The sequence below is a fragment of the Phoxinus phoxinus genome (genome assembly GCF_949152265.1).
Source record: "Phoxinus phoxinus genome assembly, chromosome: 7".
In the NCBI taxonomy this organism is placed as follows: Eukaryota; Metazoa; Chordata; class Actinopteri; order Cypriniformes; family Leuciscidae; genus Phoxinus; species Phoxinus phoxinus.
Window position 1 is genome coordinate 35,960,826 of NC_136882.1, and position 20,665 is coordinate 35,981,490.

At 43.8% G+C, this 20,665-nt stretch overlaps 1 protein-coding gene across 1 annotated transcript in view; it reads left to right on the forward strand.

Moving 5' to 3' along the window:
• The window catches only part of lrp2a (low density lipoprotein receptor-related protein 2a), a gene marked incomplete at its 5' end in the record, with an annotated part of 105,124 nt that overhangs the window by 76,861 nt on the left and 7,598 nt on the right, over positions 1-20,665 (forward strand). Inside the window, 18 exons of the mRNA XM_079618450.1 lie at positions 14-237; positions 1,479-1,656; positions 1,796-1,992; positions 3,287-3,532; positions 3,978-4,106; positions 5,575-5,694; positions 7,529-7,645; positions 7,913-8,029; positions 8,755-8,892; positions 9,555-9,677; positions 9,811-9,939; positions 10,039-10,170; positions 16,539-16,670; positions 17,623-17,766; positions 18,101-18,266; positions 18,376-18,504; positions 19,664-19,884; positions 19,963-20,142. Coding sequence (XP_079474576.1) covers positions 14-237; positions 1,479-1,656; positions 1,796-1,992; positions 3,287-3,532; positions 3,978-4,106; positions 5,575-5,694; positions 7,529-7,645; positions 7,913-8,029; positions 8,755-8,892; positions 9,555-9,677; positions 9,811-9,939; positions 10,039-10,170; positions 16,539-16,670; positions 17,623-17,766; positions 18,101-18,266; positions 18,376-18,504; positions 19,664-19,884; positions 19,963-20,142 — 2,822 coding nt within the window. The remainder of the gene's footprint in view (positions 1-13; positions 238-1,478; positions 1,657-1,795; positions 1,993-3,286; positions 3,533-3,977; positions 4,107-5,574; positions 5,695-7,528; positions 7,646-7,912; positions 8,030-8,754; positions 8,893-9,554; positions 9,678-9,810; positions 9,940-10,038; positions 10,171-16,538; positions 16,671-17,622; positions 17,767-18,100; positions 18,267-18,375; positions 18,505-19,663; positions 19,885-19,962; positions 20,143-20,665) is intronic.

Below are 20,665 nucleotides of genomic sequence, written 5' to 3' on the forward strand. Positions count from 1 at the left end.
TGTGTCTCCTCAGATTCTCTGATCTGGACGGGCATCACAGGCACACTGTGTACGACGGGATCTTGCCGCATCCTTTTGCCATCACGGTGTTCGAGGAAACCTTGTACTGGACAGACTGGAACACTCGCACGGTGGAGAAGGGCAACAAATACACCGGCTCAGGACGGGAGGCGCTCGTCAACACCACCCACAGACCGTTCGACATTCACGTGTGCCATCCCTACCGCCAGCCCATAGGTGAGCCCGGGACAGCGTAACTCGAGCGGGATGCAGTCGCAGGCGTCAGATCCATATCACTTCCTTTAAACGTCCGCTGAGGCACTTAAGGGTCTCTGCCAATATTTACACAGTCCGACACAATGCCGCCAGTCTCTGCTCGCCTGTCTTTTCTCAGAGACAGGAAAGACTAAACTCTTTATCATTGCTTTAATGGCCAGGACAGGTAGTTTAAACTCTTTATCTGTGGGCTTCTTTAGAAAGAGGAGCTACAGCTACATGATGTGGAGCCACATCCTGGTTCTCTGTAAGAGGATACGGTCTAACTCAGTGGTGTTGACTCTCCACATTTTACTTTGGGTCATGACCCAATTCAATACCACATTTGTTTATCGTATAAAAGTAGATAAAGATGTCCTGGAATGTTTTTAATGTATGAACTTTATTCAATATTTGAAATTAAAACAATAGTGACATTCCTGTGATTATATGCTTAGTTAATTATTTGCATTATTTTAGCATTTTTTAAATCGGTTATTCTTTTTTTTATTTTTGATTCTAAGCACATTTTGCGTATGATTGCCCCTATTGTTCAACACTTTTTTTATTTGTTTGCATGAATAATAGAGGATAATCCTAAGAATATTATAAATGAACATTTATTTTATTTGTAAACATTTAATGCATTTCAAACATTGAATGTTTAGTTAAAAATCTAACTGAAATGTTTCTAATGTTTGAAATTAAAAATAAATATTAATATAAATATGAGTCTATTATTCGTACAAAAGTAAAAAAAAAAAATCTGAATACATTTCAAACATTAAATAAATATCAGTGTTTGATTGATTTTTAAGGAGATTTTTGTTCATGCATGAATTACCAGGAATATTATAAATAAATATATGTATTTTATTGGCAAACATTGAATGCATTTTAAACATTGAATATTTCCTTAACAATCAAACACTGAAATGTATTCAGTGCTTAAAAATCAAATAAACATTATGTATTTATATATTATATATTACTATTTACATTAAAAAAAAAAATCTTGTTTTATTTTTTATTCTAAGAACTTTTTTTTCTTTTCTTTTTTTTTACCTTTTTTTGTTTGTACAAATAATAGCAAATACTCTTTAGAATTATATATTTTTTTTAAATTGCAAACATTGAATAATAATAGCAACTCATTTTTGGTCTTGACCCATTACCACAGAACCACTATATACTATAACTGTCACTATATCTTTCCCCTGTAGTGACGAATCCCTGCGCTGTGAATAATGGAGGCTGTTCTCACCTGTGTCTTCTGCGAGCGGGGGGTCAAGGTTATACCTGCGAGTGCCCTGACCACTTCCTGACCGTGCAGATAGGGGGCGTTGCACGCTGTCTGCCCATGTGTTCCAGCACGCAGTACAGATGTGCAGACAACGAACGGTGAGTTTATCCTTTATCTGCTTTCATTTCAGGCTCTGTACTATAACCTAATGAGCTGTGTTGCTGTATACTGTCTATGTAGGCAGCTGCCTACTAAGGGAGCATCCGAAGTAAAATGCAATATTTTGTTTTTGTTAAGCTGTATCCCTATTTGGTGGAAGTGTGATGGTCAGCGGGACTGTAGAGATGGCTCGGATGAACCCTCCACGTGTCCCGTCCGGCACTGCAGACTGGGCCAGTTCCAGTGTAATGACGGAAACTGCACCAGCCCGCACTTCCTGTGTAACTCTAATCAGGACTGTCCCGATGGCTCGGATGAGGACACTGTTCTGTGTGGTATGGAACAAACCAATATATCATGTCCAAAAGCCCATTTCACACACACAACCTTCACTGGGAAATTACCATTAAGAGATCATGTGTAAACAGGACCTTTTCAAAAATACCAGTAAATCGGTTCTGGTTATTTACCAGTATGAGAAGTTGTAATATTATGATGCTGTGTGTGAACAAAAAAATGAAGATTACCGGTATGAGCATGTATGAAGTCTGACATAAGAAGTCTGCTTTGGACCAAACAAAAAACTTCTTATGGAGATGACTTGATTGCTCTTGATTGCTGCGCTGTAAGCTCAGATGCTTTTTAATAGCTTTTCTATGTAAATGTGCGCTAGATGGACGTCTTTGACCGCTGCGCCGCATGTCGCGCTCGAGACCCATTCATCAGCACTGTGGCTTTGCATTTGGATACTATTATGCTCATCTCGTGTTTTTAAGAGCAAAAACACATTCTGCATGATCATCCCTTACGCCTGTCATAAAAAAAGACATAAAAAAATATTGTCAAATTGAATAGATAGTGAAACTAAAGCATTTCCGATGACAGCACAGAATTTATCGGTATTTTGGTGCTGATGTGTGAATGGTCTCTTAACGGTAAAAAGCCATACATGTGTGTACAGCGTTTTTGTGTATTTACAGGTAAAGTCATTCTGGTAATTTTACAGTAATTTACTGGGATTACTGTGTGATCATTGTGGAAAATTCGCGTATCTTCCCCGTAGTGATAAAATAAAATAAAATAATGTATCAAATTTATAGGCAGGACAAGTAGTTTAAGGCTTGGTTTGTGGAGAATTACAAACATGCGCACATATATTCAAACGCACATAACTATAGAATTAATTCTTGATGCGCACGTGAGCACCATCAGCGTTTCTCACAGGTTCGCGTTTAAAGTCTGTGTAGAGAGAACGGTGTCGTCTTAGCGGTATCTAATTTAATAAAAGTGAATTGAATCAATCAAAACTAACTTTAGCTGGAAAATATCTTTATTCAAGAACCGCTATAAAGCCAAAACAATCTGTTACCTTAAATTATACGTTTATCTCTATAAAGCAGCTTTAAAACAATCTACATTGTTAAAAGCGCTATATAAATGAAGATGACTTGACTTGAAAGTGGCTAATGTTTACCATGATGCCGATGACAAGGCCAAGTGGCTAAAAAAGGTTGTAGGTTTGAACCGCATGATAAAATGCACACTGCATTCAAAACAACACTGCTATTCTGATATTTGCTTTTGATCGGGCTGTTGCTAAAGCACCTTCCTCTGTTTCTGTACCGTCAGCCACGCATCAGTGCGAGTCGCATCAGTGGCAGTGTGCTAATAAACGCTGCATCTCTGAGGCCTGGCAGTGTGACGGGGAGAACGACTGCGGCGACGGCTCCGATGAGGATCCCACACACTGTTCCAGCAGGACCTGCAGACCCGGGCAGTTCAAGTGCAGGAACGGACGCTGCATCCCACAGAGCTGGAAATGTGACGTGGATGACGACTGTGGAGACAACTCCGACGAGCCCGTCGACGAATGCAGTGAGTTACTGACACGCCACAGCGTTCATTGGTTTAATAGAACCGTTATTTTACCAGGAGAGAAGACTCACTGAGATTCAAAATCTTTTACAGCCAAGATAGGCAGACGTGTTTGCATCCAGGGTTTCTCAAACTCGGCTGTCCTGTCCTGCACAGTTTAGCTCCAACACTGATCAAACACACCTGAACAAGCTAATCAATGTCTTCAGGATCACTAGAAACTCACAGCTAGGTGTGTTTGCCCTCCAGGACCGAGTTTGAGAAACCCTGGCATATACAGTTAAAGAAAACATAACATAAAACATGCAACCGTTTAAAAACATTTACATATCACTTTAATTAGTAAAGGAAGTAAAAGGAGATATTGTGCTGCAGTACGAAGTGAACTTAAATCTCTTGCAGTATTTTTCATTGTTGTAAATGTTTTTTGTGATGTTGTTTGCAGTGGGTCCAGCGTACAGATGTGACAATCACACAGAGTTCGACTGCAGGACAAACTATCGCTGCATTCCTCTGTGGGCCGTGTGCAATGGACACAACGACTGCAGGGACAACAGCGACGAACAGGACTGCGGTGAGACATCATTAAGACTTTTTTATTCACAAACACCAGTGCTTACAACTGATGAACAATTTATGAAATAGTTAAGTAATTGTAAAAGTAGTAATATTAAAATTTGTAGAAAATAAAATTCAGAATTACTAAGAAAAATGAATTACAATGAAAATTATTTACTTAAAGCTGCAGTCCGTAACTTTTTGGGGTTAAAATACTTTTTTTTTTTAAGTATTAAATATATGCAACACTTACTTTTCAGTTGAATCAACCAATGGATAGAATCAAGTCCCATCCTACTTTTTTTTTTCCTTGTTCGATTTGCCAGCTCACTTGGAAAAACGCCACAATATAGCAGTAAAGTCGGCCGCAATTTCTCTTTTATGCTGACATAAAAAAACAAAAATAAAAAAAAAACATTAAAATTAAGACCAAGTACTTTATATATAATATATCATGTAAAATTACTTTGCATTGTCCCCTTTATCAGTGATGTTATATAATGCTGTGGTGTGTGTGTTTGTAATCATGAGGAGTTATTCATCCCCTCACACACCAGCGTATTAGTGAGTGTTTGTTCAGTCTCTCTGTGATGGACGGGCCCTCGGTGACCCCTCCTCCTGTCTGGGGCCACAACTCTGATTTATGTGTGTGTGTGTTTTAGGTATGTCTGTGTCAGGCACCAATGTGTGTGTGTGTGTGTGTGTGTGCAGTTGTGATTATGTTTGTATTGTTTCATTAAGGATCGGTGCGGAATATAATATACAGTGGATAAAAAAGATTACTTACCTCAGTTTGTGGAAAAACAACTGGTGATGAGCTTTGATTCATCATGTGGCTTTCTCATATATATAAGAGCATAAATATCATATGCTTCAGTGAGTTGGTATTGTAACATTATATCAATTAATGAAATATATATTTTTACTGTACATTTTTAAGGTTTTAAATACGTAAAATTTAAAATTTTACCGTATTTTTTACAGCAAAAATCAGGCACCACATCTGCATTTTTTTGTACCATAAATTTCACAGATTTTTTTGTCAGTGATCTGACTGATGTTCACATAAACACACACACACATGTAGCCCTGGCTCTCCTGGGTCTTATCAGCTCCTCCTCGCTCCATTAGTGCCATCCTGCACAGAGAGGAGAGATCGCCCTAATCTGACTGTAAGAATGTGCCGCCCGGGTCAGATGTTCCTACAACTCCTCTACTATCCGTTCCTCTCTGCCATGTGCATATTTTCTGCCCCATTTCCTCCTCTTCTCTCATTTTCTCTCATTTTCTCAGTAATCATCATGTCTTCATTAAAGCACAAACCGTTAGGTGTTAAGTAAGCTCTTTTTATCAGACGTGTCTGCTAATGTACTGGCACTTTCTGTCAATGAGACTGAGACGGAGGTCTCTCCACTTCTGCTCTGTTTAACTTCGACTTGCATGTTAAAGTTTGTGTGAGCCTGTGTTGTCTGTTGTGTTTGCAGAGGAGTTGACCTGTGAGCCGGCGGGTGATTTCCGCTGTGATAACCACCAGTGTATTCCCCTGCGCTGGCGCTGCGATGGAGACAATGACTGTGGCGACGGATCGGATGAACACAACTGCGGTGAGTAGCAGCACTGACCTCTCGTGTTCGGTCAGATCGATATATAAAAACAGTAGGGATAGTTTGATTGGTAACAAAAGGGATAGTTTACCCAAAATCATTATTTACTCACCCTTGTGTGGTTCAGTGGAATACAAAAGTTGATTTTATTTTATAATTTTTTTAAATCCAAAGTGCGCATCCAAAGACTTAAACAGTCAAACACACAACATAATGTCAAAATGCCGGTCTTGGCGAGTCACATAAACAGAGTCAGTTATTGTTGAATGTAAACAGTTGAGAAAGAAAACGCATGTGTAACAGTGTAATGGATCCGTGCGTCAGGTCTTAAAGTGACAGCAGCCTAATATATCCGCTGACAAATTATGAGATATTAAAAATATCTATATGGCAGTTTTTCCCCATGGTAGCAATGTCAAAATTGTGGCCTGTGAAAATGCTGAGTGGCTAGTAACTTCGGAAAACTTCTAGCCACAGTGGCTGGTGAGCAAAAAAGTTAATGTCTGCTTTCTCTGCTTACCAAAGAAACAGTAACAGTAAAGACAAAAAAGAAAAGATTTGATGGGAACAAATTTGAAAGACAGAAAGCGTGGAGGAGACGTCGTGATGGCAGACAAGGTGCTGTGAGGTGTGAAAGGTTGACAAATGGTCTGCGCTAAACCTTTGAGCTGCATGTTGGAAGAAGCGCTGATTTTTTCAGCACTTTCTCCTCCCTGCAGAAGAGCTGCGGGGGTGGTGAACGCGGGTCATTCCCCTGATGAATTCAGCTATGAACTCACCTCCGAAAAATGGTCCTCTTGCTGAAGGGCAAGCCGTAGCTCATCAGATGTAATCCTGAGACAGTGAAGCACAGCCTAATCATCGCCCTCATGTGTGTCAGAGGCTTGCTGTGCTTTACTGAAACGCTTCAGGCCGTGTTTCTGCTGCAATTTGGCCTTATAAACACTGTGAAACATTGCTGTTCACCTTTCACCTTTCAACATTGCGCCACTTCCCAAGCGAACAACTTTCTTAAACGTTTTACTAACGTTATGAAAACGTTATTTCTGAATGTTCTAAATGTCCAGTTTTAAAGTCCCCATGTAGTCAATAATTGTATCCCTTAAAACTCATCTTTGATCACCAAAATTACATATTTAAAAAAAATGTCCTTATTCTTGAAAGTCACTTTAAACACTTGCCTCATTAAGTATACACGGTTCTATGAATATGCAATTAGCCCCGCCTCCACTCACTCACTCACTCATACCAGCTCAGAGATCCACTCGTTGACGATCACACGTTGTTGTGATTGGTTACACGGTAGTTTGTGACGTCAGATACACCAGCGATTTCAAACCGCGTTTTTGAGACTTGTCTTTGATTCACTGCAGTTTTTTTAAAGAGAAACTACTCAGCAATGGTGTTGCATTTGCACTTGGTTTGTCTTAAAGCAGATTAAAAACACCACATAGACATATAAACAACATTAAAAGCTTGATTTTCACCAGAGGGGGACTTTAAAAAACTTTTTTTCTCGGTTATATGAATGTTAAAGGAACATTCTATTTCTTAATTTTGAAAAACATTACTTTTAAATGTTAAAGGAACATTCTGACAAAATTAGTAGCATTTCAATGCATAAAATTGCTGTATTGTTTGTTCAACAATAATTTTACCACCGTTAAGAGGGTTTTAGGCATTCTCCTTTTCTTCATGCTTAAAAACGAACGCCCCTTACTTGAGGTAAATCACTGTGACCAACAGCCGCTTGGGCCTTATTGCTTTATTGGCCTGTCTGTCTTTTATGTATGGTCATGTGTGTCAGATTGACACGCTTCTTATGCGTCCACAGCCCCACGTCCGTGCACTGAGAGCGAGTACCGCTGCGACAACCTGCACTGCATTCCTGACCGCTGGGTGTGTGACCATGACAACGACTGCGAGGACAACTCTGACGAGAGAGACTGTGGTGAGTGAAAGAAAAGAAGAGACAGCAGAAAGTAAAGGTCATCAAAAGACAGATGGAGAGAGAAAGAGTGTGGCCGTGGCACTAGCCACAATGTTCAACATCATAATACTGTCTTTTTATTACAGATTGATCCTCAGTGGGTGATATCTCAATGCATTTGTGCGCCTGGAAACCTTGTGAATGACTTACAGGAAGTGTGCATAATTCATTCTCCATGGAGGATTGAGAGAGATGGGCTTTATTCTTTGTGGGTGAATGTGTTTTCAGAGCTGCGGACCTGTCACCCGGGTTACTTCCAGTGCAGTAGCGGCCACTGCATCTCTGAGCGCTTCAAATGCGACGGCAACGCTGACTGTCTCGACTTCACCGACGAAAGCACCTGTCGTGAGTGTGCCGTGTTTTTTAACTATTTTAATTCTGGAAATGCACCTGAGAACAAGACAGCTGTGGATTATATTGTAGCGCCCTCTAGAGTCCAAAAGGGTTGTGCATCTGTCACTGTTCCTACTGGTATGGAAACTAGGGAATATCTCGGCCTTGGAAACTCATGGAAATTTTACATTTTGATTAAAGATTACAAAGACAAACTTACACAGATGAATCATTCACAATAAGCTTAAACAGTAAGCCATGGTATTATTAGCAATGCCAAAGTCCTGGGTTTGAGTCCAACTGAAGTCAAGTCACCTTTATTTATATAGCGCTAAATAAAATAAGATTGTTTCAAAGCAGCTTCACAGTAATAAACAGGAAAATAATGATCAATGATGCAAACTTCACCAAATATAAGACACATTCAAATTCTGCTGTGAAGAGCTCTAAAAAGTCAATAGTGTAATTATTCAGCTCAAGTCAGTTTAGTGTTGGTTCAGTTCAATAATTATGAAATGAGTTTAATTCAGCTCTAAGTAGCACTACAGGAGACAAAAGTGTCGTTATTCAGCTCGAGTCAAGTTTTGTTCTCGTCTGATATTGTCAGTGCAGTCAAATTAATAATACTATTGAATATTAAGTGTATTTTCTTTTAATGCAATGTTAGACGCTTTCATGTGGCAAATGTATTATGGAAATTTATGGTGTGTGTGTGTGTGTGTGTCCACTTTTTTTAGCCGCACGCTACCCGAACAGCACCTACTGTCCACCCTTCCTGTTTGAGTGTAAGAACCACGTGTGTGTGCAGCAGCACTGGATATGTGACGGAGATAATGACTGTGGGGATAATTCAGATGAGGAACTACATCTCTGCTGTGAGAAACACATCTATCTATCTATCTATCTATCTATCTATCTATCTATCTATCCATCCATCCATCCATCCAATCGATCACATTCATTCATCCAATCCATCACATTCATCTATCCATCCATCCATCCAATCGATCACATTCATCTATACATACATCCATCCATCCAATCGATCACATTCATCCATCCATCCAATCGATCACATTCATCTATACATCCATCCATCCAATCGATCACATCCATCCATCATCTATCCAATCGATCGCATTCATCCATCCATCCAATCAATCACATTCATCCATCCATCCAATCGATTACATTCATCCATCCATCCAATCGATCACATTCATCCATCCATCCAATCGATCACATTCATCCATCCATCCATCCATCCAATCGATTACATTCATCCATCCATCCATCCATCCATCCATCCATCCATCCATCCATCCAATCAATCACATCCATCCATCCAATCGATCACATCCATCTATCCCTATATAAACCTTGAATTTTTTAAAGCCCATAAAGCCTATCCAACTAGTATATTTCTAGTATAATTTGCAAGTATGTTAGCTATATAACCCAATAAAAGGCAACTTTTGTCATTTTATATGTAGAACAGTTTTAACATGCACAAACCTCACGTGTCTTGTCTCCTCAGTGGACATCTCATGCGATCCTCCATTTCGTTTCCGTTGTGATAACACCCGCTGCATCTACAGTCACGAGCTCTGCAACTCTATAGACGACTGCGGTGATGGAACCGATGAGAGGGCGGAGCATTGTGAGTGACGGTCAATCAACAGATTTACAGACTAGCATGCATTATGCTGACTATATGTACCTGTTTAATTCCCCAAATTCTATTGAAACTGTGGTGTGTTAAAACACCCTGCTTTGTGTGAATGATTGCTCAGGTGTGACTCCCACACAAGGACCCTGCTCTGCAGAGGAGTATAAATGTGGAAATGGTCACTGCATTCCTCTGCAGTACGCCTGCGACGACTATGACGACTGTGAAGACCAGACCGATGAGCTTGGCTGCTGTGAGTTGAACATGAACAAAAGTGGATGACAATTTATACTAACAAGCTCCAAAAAGGACAAAAAAATCATGTTTTTGTAACTTCATCTCTCTTTGTTAGACTACGGCCATGGGCGCTCATGCAGTGAGAATCTGTGTGAGCATAACTGCACAGATTTGTCGACCGGAGGCTTCATTTGCTCTTGTAGACCTGGATATAAACCTAACCCGGAGGACAAGAACACCTGCGATGGTTTGTGATGTCATCTTAATACTTTCTTTATTAGAAGACCTCAATATTTACAATAAAACAGGCTTATATAGAGGCATTTCCGGAAGCCAGCCAGGACAACGGGACTCCTGCAGGGGTTTCAGCGACTGATCTGCTTCAAAACTCAAATCACTATTTATTTTTCCTTTTCATGGAATCTTTTCTGTCTGGATGAGAGCAACATAAGAAGTACATGCCGTTCATACACAATGCTTAGACACAACGTTATAAGTCAAAAGGCTTACTAAGGTTTAGTACTGAATGCATTCAATGAGTTTTACTTTCAAATTAAATTAAATCGTTTAAAAAAAAAATTCACACAACCACCACCAAAACGTCTCGGGTTACGACTGTAACCCTTGTTCCCCGAGAAGGGAACGAGACACTGCGTCGTCGTCGACGACACTTTGGGGAATGCCCCAGCATAGCGCGTCTGAAGCATGAATGAAATCCTGTCTGATCCTGATTGGTGCTGCGTCATGACGTAGTAGATGACGGCATAACCGGAAGATACAAGGGGACGCCCGAACACACACACATTAGCTCTTTTGCGATGAAGCAAGCGCTCTGTCCGTGATAGGTGTGGCGACGAGACGCAGTGTCTCGTTCCCTTCTCGGGGAACAAGGGTTACAGTCGTAACCCGAGACGTTCCCCTTCGAGGGAACTCGCACTGCGTCGTCGTCGACGACACTTTGGGGAACGTAATGCCCACTAGGCCACACCGTAATCACGCCCGCCCTAGTGTGAAGCTGGGAACCAGGCACACTTAGGACGCGAGCACTCTGGCGCCAGGCGTCACAGGGAGTTGCAGACTATAAAATCGTATGAAGGTGTGCGGAGTAGCCCACCCGGCCGCCTCGCAGATCTCATGAAGCGAGGCTCCAGAAAGGAGGGCCACCGAGGAGGCCATGCCCCTGGTGGAGTGCGCCCTCACGGCCATCGGTGAAGGCAAATTGCGCACCTGATAGGCCGTGGCTATAGCCTGGACAATCCAGTTACTGATTGTCTGCTTGGATGCAGGCAGCCCTTTCTTGGGTGAACCAAAACACACCAACAACTGGTCTGACTTCCTCCACTGAGAAGACCTCTCGAGGTACACTCTCAGGGCTCTGACTGGGCAGAGCAGGTGAAGTCTCCCTTCTTCCGCCGTCACGTGAGGTGGAGAACAGAAGGCCTGAAGAACCACGGACCGTGCCACATTGGAGGGCACCTTGGGCACATAGCCCGGTCTAGGATGTAAGATGGCCTTAACTCCGCCGGGGGCAAACTCCAGGCAAGTTGGCATTATAGCCAAGGCCTGGAGATCCCCCACTCTCCTCAGAGAGGTGATAGCGAGGAGAAAGGCCACCTTAAGGGTCAGGTTCTTTGCCTCAGCCGACTCCAGTGGCTCAAAGGGGGCCTCAGCCAACCCTTCAAGTACCACCGCCAGGTCCCAGGTTGGGACTCTGGAGCGAGCCGCAGGCCTCATCCTCCGAACCCCACGGAGGAAACGTACAACCAGATCGTGCCTTCCCAGGGGCCCATCACCTAAAGGCGAGTGGAAAGCCGCTATGGCAGCCACGTACACCTTAAGTGTGGACGGGGTAAGACCGGCGGAGAAACGATCTTGGAGGAACTCCAGCACTGAAGCCACTGGGCAGTTAACTGGGTCCACCTCACGCTCTCTACACCAAGTGGAAAACACATTCCACTTCAGGCTGTACAGTCTCCTGGTGGAAGGAGCCCTGGAGCTGAGTAGGGTCTCGACAACACCTGCTGACAGGCCAGCCTCTAGGTACTGATCCCCCTCAGGGGCCAGACCCAGAGGTTCCACAGCTCTGGTCGGGGGTAAAATATTGTGCCCCCTGCCTGTGACAGCAGATCCCTCCTCAGAGGGACCTGCCACGGGAGGCCGTCCAGCAGTGCTACAATGTCCGAGAACTATACCCGGGTCGGCCAGCGGGGTGCCACTAGAAGTAGGCTGATCCCTTCCTGGCGGACCCGCTCCAAGACTCCCGGGAGCAGAGTGATCGGGGGAAATGCATACAGACGCAGCCTCGGCCACGTCTGTGTCATGGCATCCAGCCCCAGAGGGGCTGGATACCTGAGAGAGAACCACAGTGGACAGTGGGACGTCTCTTGAGACGCGAACAGATCCACTTCCACTGGGCCAAATCTCACGCACATGGCCTCCACCACCTCGGGGTGGAGACGCCACTCCCCGGGCCTCAGCCCCTGCCTCGACAGGACGTCTGCTCCCAGGTTTTGGTCCCCTGGGACATACATCGCTCTGATAGACGACAGTTTCCCCTGGGACCACAGGAGGATCTGGTGTGCCAGTCTGCACAGAGGGCGCGACCTCAGACCCCCCTGATGATTCAGATACGCGACTACAGAGGTGTTGTCGGAGCGTATCAGGACATGGTGGCCGCGGAGGTCCGGAAGAAAACCCCTCAGGGCTTTGTAGACCGCCAACATTTCCAGGCAGTTGATGTGCCAGGAAGAATGCTGTGTCTCCCACAGACCTCTCGCAAAGCGACCGTCCATGACCGTGCCCCAACCGGTGAGGGAAGCATCTGTTGAAACGGTTTTCCAGCAACATGATGCCCCCAGCACCGGTCCCTGGGACAGGAACCAAGGTTTCCTCCATATGACGAGAGAACGAAGGCATCTGCGCGTTACTCTGATCATACGGAACGGATTTCCCCTCGGGGAAAACCCCTTGGCTCTCAACCACCACTGTAGGGATCTCATGTGTAGCAGGCCAGATGGTATGACGCTGGACGCTGCTGCCATGAGTCCCAGCAATCTCTGAAACTGCTTCACAGTGAGGTTGTGGCCTAGCTTCACCCTGGAGACCATCGCCAGTATGGACTCCACGCGTGCGGGAGACATTTGTGCCTGCATCGTCGTGGAGTCCCATACAACTCCCAGGAACGTAGTCTTCTGGGAGGGCGTCAACACACTCTTCTTTGTGTTGAGTCTCAGCCCCAAGCACCTGATATGGGCCAGAACGACATCTCGATGCCGAACTGCCATCTCGCACGACCTGGCCAATATTACCCAGTCGTCGATGTAATTGAGTACACGGATGCCCTGGAGTCTCAACGGAGCCAGCGCTGCATCCATGCACTTGGTGAAGGTGCGAGGGGAGAGAGCTAGGCCAAAGGGAAGAACCCGATATTGGTACGCTTTGCCCCCGAAAGCGAACCTCAGGAACTTCCTGTGACATGGAAGGATGGATATATGGAAGTATGCGTCCTTCAGATCTATCGTGACGAACCAGTCCTCGAACTGGATCTGACTCACGATTGCTGGAATGGTGAGCATCTTGAACCTGTACCTCCTCAGAGAACGATTCAAGTGCCTGAGATCTATTATGGGACGCAACCCCCCATCCTTCTTGGGAACTATGAAGTACCGGCTGTAGAACCCGGACTCCCTGTCTGGCAGAGGAACACGTTCTATGGCCTCCTTGACCAACAGGGATTGAACTTCCTGTTCCATAACCCGAACCTGCTCTGGGCCGACCACAGTCCAGACCACCCCGTTGAACTTTGGGGGAGGGGAGCTGAACTGTAGTCTGTAACCCAGCTCTACAGTACGCAGGGCCCACGGAGATATATTCGGAAGGCATGACCATGTGCCGAGATAATCTACTAAGGGAACCAGCCTCTCGAGGCTGGCCTCGGGTGTCAACCGAGACTCGTTCCCGACTTCCTGAAGCGGCTGGCCGGCAGGAAGCGGTCGAGAACGATTTTTGGTGTGCGGACGCACTCGCCGCCCCGCCGCAGATCTTCTTAGAGGCGGCTGGAGCGACGTGCGTACGCGGGAAATCAGTGTGGCCCGAAGCGTGCTGGACGGCGGGAACACAGCACTGATTCCCCGAGAGCTCCGGGGGGAAGGCGACCTCGATCGCCCCGCCCCGGGGGGGACAGCTCTCAGCGGTCCGGCCACAATTAGGACCGCTTGGAGGAAGCCTTCTTCGCCTGAAGGACGGTCCTCAGATCGACCTTAGGCTCAGAAGGCTTGCCACGAGAACGGCGCCTCCTTTGCCAAGCTCCCTCAGGAGGGGCGCGGGAGGCGACACTCTCTCTTTGCACATACCGGCGCGAGGAGCTGGTAGATGGCTGAGACTGCCCCTTTGAGGCAGCCTTCCCCGAGGAGCCAGAGCGGCGAGGGAGGTACTGTTGGAAGGCCGCCGACTGCTTTTTCACCTCCTGAAACCTCTCGACGACGGTACTAACCGCGCCGCCGAAGAGGCCAGCAGGTGACATCGGGGAGTCTAGGAGAAAATGTTTCTCTCTCTCCTTCATCCCCGATAAATTCAGCCATAAATGCCTCTCCACACACACCATACCAGCCATGGAGCGACCGATGGCACGGGCCGTCTCCTTGGTGATGCGGAGAGACAAGTCGGAAGCCTTCCTGAGCTCCAAGATGTCACTCGGAGAGGGACCCTCGCCCTCATCAAGCTCCTTGAGGAGGTCGGCCTGGTAGGCCTGCAACACCGCCATAGTGTGCAGGCAGCTACCAGCCCGCCCAGCCGCCATATAGGCCCTGCCCACCAGAGTGGATGTATCACGGCATGGTTTAGTGGGCAGCACCGGGGCTTTAAGGGACGAGGCAGCCTCAGGGGAAAGATAACTCGCGAGAGCTTCCTCCACCCGAGGTATTTTCCCATAACCACGCTCAGCCGCCCCCAGCACGTTAGAAAAATCGAGCACTGGGGGGTTGGAGAGCCTGGCTGAGTATGGTTTTTCCCATGACTTGCACAACTCATTATGCAAGTCGGGGAAAAACGGAAGGCCCCGGCGTGGGGTTTGAGACCTGCGCCTGAAGAACCTTTCATCCAGCTTACTTGGTGGCTGGATTTCAGGTTCTTCTTGTGGCCAATCAATTCTTAACTTGGCCACAGCACGGGTCAAAACCTCCACCAACTCCTCTTGGGCGGGTGCGTGAAGTGATTGATCGGGCCCCACATCACCCACATCAATGCTTACAGCATCAGACTCCTCAGAGCCTGATAGCTGAAGCATCTGATCCCCTTCCTCGCGGGAAGAAACCGCTTCGCGGGCTTCCACACGAGGCGGGAGAACATCTGAATCCTCAGACGAGGACCGGGAAGATGCCGCAGCAGTCCCGTGTCCCGTTGAGAGATCCATCTGTGAGCCCCACGATCTGCGGCGCCGCGTTGCCTCGACAACGGCGGGCCCAGAACCGCGGGGCTCGCGAGCTTGGCCGTGCTCATCAAACACGGCCAGCCGCGAGCGCAAAACCCTGAGCGGCAGCTTATCACACTCGCTACAAGCGGCTCCCTCGAGAGCCGCTCTAGCGTGCTGCACACCGAGGCAAAGCACACACAGCTGGTGTGTGTCCGTGCCCGAAATATAACGCGGACACGGATGCACACACCTATTAAATTGCTCGCGTTCCATAACAGTGCTTGTAAACTTTTTTCACAGAGACAGACAACACCAAATAAGACTGACAAAACACAGAGCGCTTTCAGCTGAAGAGCAAAAAAGCTAATGTGTGTGTGTTCGGGCGTCCCCTTGTATCTTCCGGTTATGCCGTCATCTACTACGTCATGACGCAGCACCAATCAGGATCAGACAGGATTTCATTCATGCTTCAGACGCGCTATGCTGGGGCATTCCCCAAAGTGTCGTCGACGACGACGCAGTGCGAGTTCCCTCGAAGGGGAACTCTGTGTAGCCTTAGGCCTATTTGCACATGTTTACATACTTTTTTTAAACTGTTAAACTTAAGTTCAAAACCTAACAATACAAAAACTAGAATTAAAATGTTTGAAACATGAACATTTTAAAATTGTGCTTTTCTACAGTGATACTTTACTGAAATATATTCCAAAGCTAAAACAATTACTGTAGATGTAGCTGAACACTTACACAGGCGTTACAATTTTTTTCTAGGATCCATATCTGAATACTTTGCTCACTTTTTCAATTTCACTACCATCTAGACAAGAAGGGAAAACTTAAATAATGTTCTACTGTGACGTAAACATGGACCACATAACATGCATTGCAGTGAATCTGAAGCAGTAGAGAAGTGTCTTTCTTGTTTTGTAAAGAAATTTTACTTAAGAAAACACTGTATGCTATTGTTTTATAGTAATATACAGTAAAGTGTGTTTGCTGGGTGACAACCTTTGCTAGTGTTATGGAAGAATGAGTTGATTTGAGACATATATGAAGTGTTTTGTTTGTTTTATTATGAATGTAAAAGTTGGTTAGGAGAACTGTGTGAAGGGTCTTGAAAGAGTAGGGTCTTGAGAAATGTGTCCTAGCGGTTGTTAAAAAAAACACTGAATGTGTAACGTGAAGTGTTTTGTCCCCATCCGCAGATGTGAACGAGTGTGAGATTTACGGGACGTGCCCGCAGCAGTGCAGGAACACTAAGGGCACTTATGAGTGTTTCTGCGCTGAAGGCTTTCGATCAGTGGGAGAGCAGCCAGGAGTCGAATGCGCCGCTGAGGGTGAGGCCTGCAGTTTCATTATTTCTCTCTGGGATTATTTATCCTCTTCTTTTTTCACCTTCTATGGCATCTTATACCGTTCTTCTGTCAGGGGCTCTTTCTATTCCTTGGATATCTGCATCTTTCACCTTTGCCATTTGTAGCATTGTATGCATTTGTGTCTAAAACCTAGTGAGCTACATAGGTGTGTTCTTGATGGCTGAGATCTCATGACATGATATTAAAATGTGACAATATTTCCCATTGAGGTGAAAAGCTGTGATATCACCGTGATATCAGCATGACGGAGTTGAGTTTGTGGCAAAACTTTTTACAGTGCTTGGCACTGTTTGCATTATATTGTCCAAATTTAGGAAACAGTGCATGTTTAGTGCACAGGCAATTCTATAACGCACTACACTTATTGGAAAAAATATAGAAATGTTGATTACAAATATAAATATATCAATATTAATATAATTATTCAGTACTGGAAAGTATTGATAACATTTTTGAAAATGACTTTTATCCAATATTTGTTGGTTTTAAACATTTTTTTATGTTTTTTAGATTATCGAGGTGTTTGCTTGGCAACCTGCTATTTCCAAACTCTTTTAAATTGATGCACATTTGTGAGCTGCTGCTTATGTAGAGTGTTTCAAATCGGTGAAAATCAGTGCAGTCACTCACATTAGCAAAACATTTTTGCTACATATTGCAGGCAAAATAGTCAATTGTCTATTGTCAAGAGCGGTTGTGGCTATTTGTAACTTGAATGTGTCTGGCTTCCAGTGTCAGTCGTTTCCAGTTATTTTAGCTGTGCAAAAACAATACGTTATACTGCTTGATATTGCAACCTGCTATTTGTTATCATATTTTAAGTTAATTATCGTAATCATAAACAGACAGGCTGTGACGTCATAATTCTCACTCTCCTGTTGTTTCTTTCGTTTTCTGTTTCTTTTCTCCTCAGGAAATCCTCCCGTGTTGTTATTGCCTGATAATGTGCGCATCCGTCGCTTTAATCTCTCGTCTGCACAGTACTCTGATTATGTGGATAATGCAGAGCACATTCAGGCACTGGACTACCTGTGGGACCCAGAAGGCCTCGGTCTCAGTAAGGCACTATTCACGGGATATCCCACCGAATATCACATATATGTTTTGATGCAGCACAGGGAAGCATAATTTACAGCACAATAAAACAGAAATACAATTATTTATCTAAAGAGGAATACACTCTTTGTTTTTGTCAGATTTTCAAATTCCATTTGGCTTCTACTTAAAGATTGAAACATTGCGAATCATTTTGGCGCTTATTAGTTTGTGACTTGAAATCTTTATTGAAGAATATTTTGAAAGTTCCTGAAAACATGATTGCACTGTATTATCTTCTTGTTTCTATAATCAGGTTTCTGAAGGCAAACTGAATTTCTGAAAATGATTTTCAGGTATAGTGTACTGGACAGTGTTGGGACGAGGCTCTGAGTTCGGCTCGATCAAGAGGGCATATATGACCACATTTGATGACCATGGAAATAATCCTGTAAAGGAGGTGGACCTGGACCTCAGTTACATCTCCAGTCCTGATGGCATCGCTGTGGACTGGATTGGAGGGTTTGTGCACTGCTTTTCTAAATGTTACTTTACTTGAGGTCTGATGCAAACAGTTCCAGAAAAATAAATATCTATCTGCTATGCGTTTTGTCTTTTCTGTTATATATAGGCATATTTACTGGACGGATGCTGGGACTAATAGAATCGAAGTGGCTAAACTGGATGGACGTTACAGAAAGTGGTTAATTTACTCTGATCTTGATCAGCCGGCGGCTATTGTGGTCAATCCTGGTCTAGGGTAAGAACATGAATATATAACTGCTCACTTAGGATTGAAAAATTCAGTGGGCAGTCTTGAGAGATGCATGGTCTCTCAAGACCATGCATCTCTTCATTTATCTTCATATAAATGAAGATGACTTGACTTGACTTGACTTGACTGGTCATGAAAATCCTGTACTCCAAAAAATATTTTTGTCCTTTTTCCAGTACAACTATCTCAACATTTTTAAATCAAGGTGCATTTACTTGAGATGCAAAATGACATAAGAAGTCTTGTTTCTGAAAAACTTGCTTAAAACAAGAACAAATATCTGCCAATGGGATAAGAAAAATAAAAGCTTAATTCAAAGGGGAAAATAATTTCCCCCTTTTTATCTTATGTTATGTTTGCATCTCATGTAAATGTCTTAAATCTTGATTTAAGAATTTTTCAGGTATTTATACGGGGAAACAAGACAAAAATACTGATGAAAAACTTCTTTTTTTTTCTTTTCTTTTTTTTTTGCAGTGTGGAAATATCTGGCAATTTTAAAATTGTGATTTTGGTAATGATAATTAAATAAACAAAAATATCTTTTAAGGTATGTTGAAGAACTTTTTTGGCTAGATATTGCTCTTTTGTTGAGCTTATGTAGAGATTTGTGAGTGAATTGTTCTTTTTGTACCGATTATTTCTATGAATAGTCAAATGAGTTCTCAATTTGGAGTGTTTCGTCAGTGAACTATTCTTAAACAGTTGGGAGGAAACATTGAAAATGTATTGATCATCACTCTTAAAAAAAAGGTTCCAATTGGTTCCATGAACAACTTTTAACGGCCAATTCACACCGCACTGTCATGACCAACGCCGACAGTCACCAGATTACAGTACCTCACTTCTCAGACATGTTTAATCACTGAAAACTGGCTCAAACAGACACCGACAGGGGGACTATCTGTTGCCGTCTGTCGGTTTGATTTGGAAAATCATGAAACCTCTCCGTTTCACAAAAGGTTATGGAAAAAGTTTTTGAATTGTTGACTGAAAGGTTCTGGTTCTTCTATGACATCGCTGCGAAAACTCCCTTTTGGAACCTTTATTTTTAGGAGTCTGGGAGCCCTGATTCTTCAGAACTCATGCTGTGCTGTTGTTGTCATTAATAATGAGCATCATTTTGTGCATGTATATATTATAGGAAGATGTTCTGGACCGACTGGGGCAGAAAGCCCAAGATTGAGGTGGCGTGGATGGATGGACAGCACAGAGAGGTGCTGTTAGATGAAGATCTGGGCTGGCCTACTGGTTTAGCTTTGGACTACCTGAATGAAAACCGGATCTACTGGTGTGACTCAAAAGAGAACATCATCGAGTCCATGAAAGTGGATGGGACAGACCGGCAAATTATCATATCAGGAGGTGAGACTATGGAGCATAAGACCGGGAACATCTTAAACTTTTGAATGGCCGTCGTTCACACGCTTGTTTTCATTGCAGTCATCGGGCATCCCTACAGTCTGGATGTGTTCGAGGGGCACGTGTACTGGACGACTAAAGAAAAGGGAGAAGTGTGGAAAAAAGATAAGTTTGGGAAAGGAGACAACGTGAAGGTGTTGACCATAAACCCCTGGCTGACTCAAGTACGCATCTACCAACAGCACCGACACAACCACTCAGGTGAGACAACAAAGGATTACATGAGAAATGCTATGCTTATAAAAGGCTATAATTAACATATTTCAACAGTATATGACCAAAATCCACATTAGATCACAATCAGAAGCTATTGCAAACACTCGTTGGTGGTTTAAAGTGAGTTTTGAGTAAAAGCATACTGTAGTATTAACCGTATAAATTGTCTTATGTAGCTTGATGATAATTGAAGCTCTAATGCAGTTCTATTTCATTATGTATTTTGTCAAAAGAGTTAATAATTTTTTTTTTTAAGGCTAATGATGGCTGAAAAAAAACAAGAATTAGGTCTCATACCCAGCAGAGGTGTGAAAGGTTTGTCGAGCTAGAACAATAGAAACATGAATGAGGCAATTTGACACACCAGACATAGGCAATAGACTGCAAGGGAGCTTACAGGGGGCAATATATATTTTTATTAGCATGACATGGTCTTTGAAAATGTTTCATAAAATTAATATTTTTAGAGATAACATCTTTAGATTTGAAATGAAGCACGGCCACACTT